This window comes from Bos javanicus, chromosome 19 (genome assembly GCF_032452875.1).
Source record: "Bos javanicus breed banteng chromosome 19, ARS-OSU_banteng_1.0, whole genome shotgun sequence".
Taxonomy (NCBI): domain Eukaryota; kingdom Metazoa; phylum Chordata; class Mammalia; order Artiodactyla; family Bovidae; genus Bos; species Bos javanicus.
The window spans coordinates 42,886,274-42,890,973 of NC_083886.1; the positions used below are offsets into that span (position 1 = coordinate 42,886,274).

General features: G+C 40.4%; 1 protein-coding gene across 1 annotated transcript; it reads left to right on the plus strand.

Annotated features, from left to right (window-relative positions):
• Positions 1-668: 668 nt before the first annotated feature.
• LOC133232408 (keratin-associated protein 9-9-like) lies at positions 669-1,807 on the plus strand. The gene has a single exon (XM_061391767.1). The coding sequence runs from the start codon at positions 1,220-1,222 to the stop codon at positions 1,805-1,807; it is 588 nt and encodes a 195-aa protein (XP_061247751.1). The 5' UTR covers positions 669-1,219.
• Positions 1,808-4,700: the final 2,893 nt, after the last annotated feature.

The window sequence follows — 4,700 nt, forward strand, 5'->3', positions numbered from 1 at the left end:
ATTAGTAGGCCATATAATGTGTGGGCTCATTTCTGGCCTCTTCATTCTATTCCATTGATCTAGGTGCCGGTTTTGTCCAGTCCATACTGTTTTGTTTAATATAGCTTTGTACTACTGTTTGGAATCAAGGAAAATGATGCTTCCAGCTTTGTTCTTCTTTATCAATATTGCATTGGCTATTTTGTGGTTCCATACAAATTTTAATTTTTTTCCTTTTTTCTGCCATTGGAAATACATTATCATTTTATCCTTTCTACATGATCATTTTATCCTTTCTACTGCTGTTGACTATATGTTCTCCCATTACATGGCAATTATACTCTAACATATATATCTAAAAGAGAGAAAATGAGGCCTAAAATCTTTAAGAAATTGTGGCTGAGATTCCACACTTGTCAGAATATGTAAATGTACAGATTGAAACATACCTTAGTTATTCTCCTATCTAACCTGCTTGTCACAAATTGTAGAAGAAAGTATATGCAAGTTGGGATGTCTCACCAGAGGTCATTAACCTAACTAGAAAATAGCAATGAAGCAGTAAGGAAGGGATGCTGTTTGAAAATAGGATTCAGCTTTGCCTCTCTTCCAGTTTTGGTGCTGATTTTCATTTGAAAAATAATGTGGCAACCATCCTCTACTCAGATGACCCTGATAAAACTGGGAAACATTTCAAACTAGTTGCCAAATAAAGATATATATAGATACATGTGGAAGTCTTAACTCTGACTTTGTCAGAGATCAGGCTTGAACTCAAGCAGGCTTCATTCATCACAGAATGCATCAGCATCCCGACCCTTTCGAGGCACGTCTCAATCTAAGTAGAGCCAAAGGAACAAAGCTCAGAAAGGAGAACTATTCTGACTTTCACAGAGCCAGCAGGAACTACCCCATGACCAGATGATGTCACATGACCAGAAATGCTGCTGGTGATGATTCCTGACCTTTTCATTTCTAGGAAAGATTCTTAAGTACCAGACCCAATTAAGGAAAAGATCAAACACTAATTTACAGAGGCCTCTGATAAAACACTAAGAAAGCAACTTCCTCCATGACAATTATCCAAAACTACAACAGGAACATAAATAACAACCAGGAAAGTCCTGCTTATTGGTCCCAACATCGGGGGTCCAGGATATAAAAGCCCCAGAACAGGAGGAGTCCTCAGAATCTGAGAAACTCAGCTCTGAGCCGGAGTCCACCCTCCATCACAGACACAATGACCCACTCGTGCTGCTCCCCGTGCTGTCAGCCCACCTGCTGCAGGACCACTTGCTGTGAGTCCAGCTGCTGCAAGCCCTGCTGCCCCCCAACTTGCTGTCAAACCACCTGCTGCAGGACCACCTGCTGCAGACCTACTTGTGTGACCACCTGCTGCCAGCCCAGCTGTTGCAGCAAACCCTGCTGTCAGCCCACCTGCTGTGAGTCCATCTGCTGCCAGCCCTCCTGCCCTCCAACTTGCTATCAAGCTAGTGAAACCACCTGCTGTAGGACCACCTGCCGCAAGCCTACTTGTGTGACCACCTGCTGTCAGCCCACCTGCTGTGTGTCCAGCAGCTGTGGACAAACCTTCAGTGGGTCCAGCTGCAGCCAGCCTTGCTGTCAGCCAGCTTGCTGTGCACCTGTGTTCTGCCATAGAACCTGCTACCACCCCACATGCTGCTGCCTGCCTGGGTGCCAAGACCAGAGCTGTGGATCCAGCTGCTGCCAGCCTTGCAGTGGCCCTGTGTGCTGTCAGACCACCTGCTGTAGGACCACCTGCTGCCGCCCCAGCTGTGTGTCCAGCTGCTGCCCTTCCTCCTGCTGATCCTCCCGTCATGGAATCATGTGAGACACATCAATCTTCTGACAGCTAACCTATGAGTTCTCCAGTTACTGCCACAAGCTCCACTGCCAGGCTTCACTAGCATCCAGAGTGCAGCCACCATCTTTCTATGAGTCATATTCCTGATTAAGAGGCTCTGTGAGGTGGTATGGTAGCATGCAGTTGACTGCAGTCTGCCTTTCTTCATCTTCCTTTTCTATTAAACTCTGTGATACCTACAAGTTTTAGGTCTCCTTGCCTTGCAGTCATTGTGTCAGCCTTTCAAAAATGATCACCACTTTTCTTAAGTAACCTAAAGCACAAATCATTGTGCTGGGTTTCTTAGGTTTCTTTCATGTTTACTACTTTAGCATTTTGTTGTCTGATGGACTCATTAAGAGAAAATGATTCATTCTATTTTACTTCCTCCTCCTTAGGATTACCCTGTGTTGTCTTCTCAACTGTGAGAAAGCTTGTCTGATTCCTTCTGCATAAAGTCTTTGCTGTCTTCTAGCCTATATTCCGATTTGACTTTTTATACAGCATTTTCTTTTAAGTCCTCTCATTAATACTGTATTTCTGAGCCTGACAATGACCCCTAAACTGGCAGTACCAAGATGATTGCCTCCCTCTTATGGATGAATAAAAGCCACTCAACTATTCATAGGTAGAATTTGATTGAGATCTAGGGTCTCTGGTTTGTGCTCCAGGGTCTTACAATAAGATCTTACTACAAGCACAAAGTGATCTGAGCACTGGGAATATGTGTGCTTTGGATTGCCTGTGTACCACTGAATATAAACCTTTCCCTGTGCAGATAATTTTCCTGTCTACAAATGTATTCTCTCAGCTATTTCCCAAACTTCAGTGACCATTTGCCCACATAAGGCCAATAGGCTGGTTTTAAAAGCCAACTACTAGGTTTAAAAGAATCTTTGTATTCCTGGCACTCTGCTGGCACATTCAACCCAGAAGCTCGTCTAAAAACACCTGCTTTTTTATGTCAGAATGTGTCATTCTGGGATGGTCTGGTTAGATAAATCTGGGGTTTCTGAAGGCCACACATAGTATGGAATATTAACAAGAAATCTGGTGAAGCATATACACTCAGCCATATTTCCTAGACTTCTAAATTCTAAGTTCATTTTTTCTCCAAATTAAAATATTATCAAGACAATTATGTATGTATGCAGAACTGGGAAACGAGCTAACCACACCATGGAAATTTTACCTTAGAGCTATCCACAGTCTCTACAAAACATCCTGAGGTTTATGACATGAAACTGAAACATGAATCAAATCCAGATGTGTCTGGGATTCTCTGAAGACACTGCTTAGTTTATAATAGGGGAAGGAGATAAGGTGGGGTAATAATATGCTAATTATATTTAGATAGTAGTCTAAATTAGCGTTCTGCAACTTAGAACTGTTAATATTTGGATTGGTGGACTGGGGACAATGTTGTGAACATGGAGAAAGGTTAACAGCATCCTGCCTCTACCCACTAAATGCCACCAGCATCCCGTTCTAGCTTGTGTCACACAGAGCTAAGACGGAGGGAGAAGGTGGATGAAGGGTAAAAACACAAGTGTGCAATCTACAGAGGAACTGCATAGATATATAAAATTGGATAATAATAAAATGTGACATCAAAACTCATAGGATGTTACAATAGCAATCTTTTAAGGGTAATTTATATGTTTCAATCTTCATATTAGAAGAGAAGAAGACCTCAAAATTAAGGTGTTAGATGTCTCATCTTAAGAAATTAAGGGAAAACGACACCACTGCCCACAAACCACATAAAAGAAAACAAATACTCAGAAGAGTGGAGATGAGTAAAACAGAAAATAAAGGAAAAATAGTGAAGCTTGACAAAGCCAAAATTTGGTCTTTTAAAAAAGTGAACAAAATAGAAAAAAACTCTGGGAAGATTGAGCGGCTAAAAAGAAACAAGACAAAATTAATATTATAAAAGAAAAATTAGGCATAAAATATAGATTAAACAGAGACTTAAAATAGCAAACATGATTTTAATTATCTGTTGTTGTGTAACTATTGCTTACTAAAGGACAGCTGTTTACTATGTCTCATGATCTCTTTGGCCGACTAAGCTCGGTTCTTTTGTACCACACGGCATTGACTTAGAGAAGATGCTCACAGTACATACAAGGGGCAAAGGATTGGCCTCAAGAACATATAAACTCCTGAAGATGAGTGAGCATAAACCACCGAATGGAAAATTGGGTAAAAGATGTGGATAGTAATGCTACCTTAGACAATGATCATGTGAAAAAATACTCAAAATCCTAAGTGTATTGAGAAAATAAAACTTCAACTAGATTGTAGTTTACACCACTGTATTGGAAAACTATTTTGAAATCTGAAAGATCATTTAAAAGTTTGACAATTAGAGAAGACGTAAATCCACAGAATCCCTTACATCTTGGAGTTGGGTGGAGAGGGGTACATAAATTTGCACAGCCACTTTAGGAAACAAACCGGAAACAAGCTCTCCTAAATGACAGGCCCATCAATCAAACTTGCCAGTAAACTCCACTTCCCCAACTTTGTTGACAGTCAAACATTCTGCTAATTATCTTGTTAATTTGTGAGGCTTCTCAGTAGAGTGGAACCTGCTTTGATTTTTGTCTTCTTGATTTCCTGTAGATCATTGTGCCAGCTCCTTGTGGTCTCTTTCATTTGTCCTCAACACAAAATCATGATCTCAGTCTTAGAAAAACGTTTATATCCTTTCTCTTTAAGACGGAGGGGATATATGTATACATATAGCAGAATTACTTCATTGTACAGCAGAAACTAACACAACATTATAAAGCAGGTATACTCAAATTTTTTAAAAGTTTTAAAAAAATAGACAAACAATAAGAATATA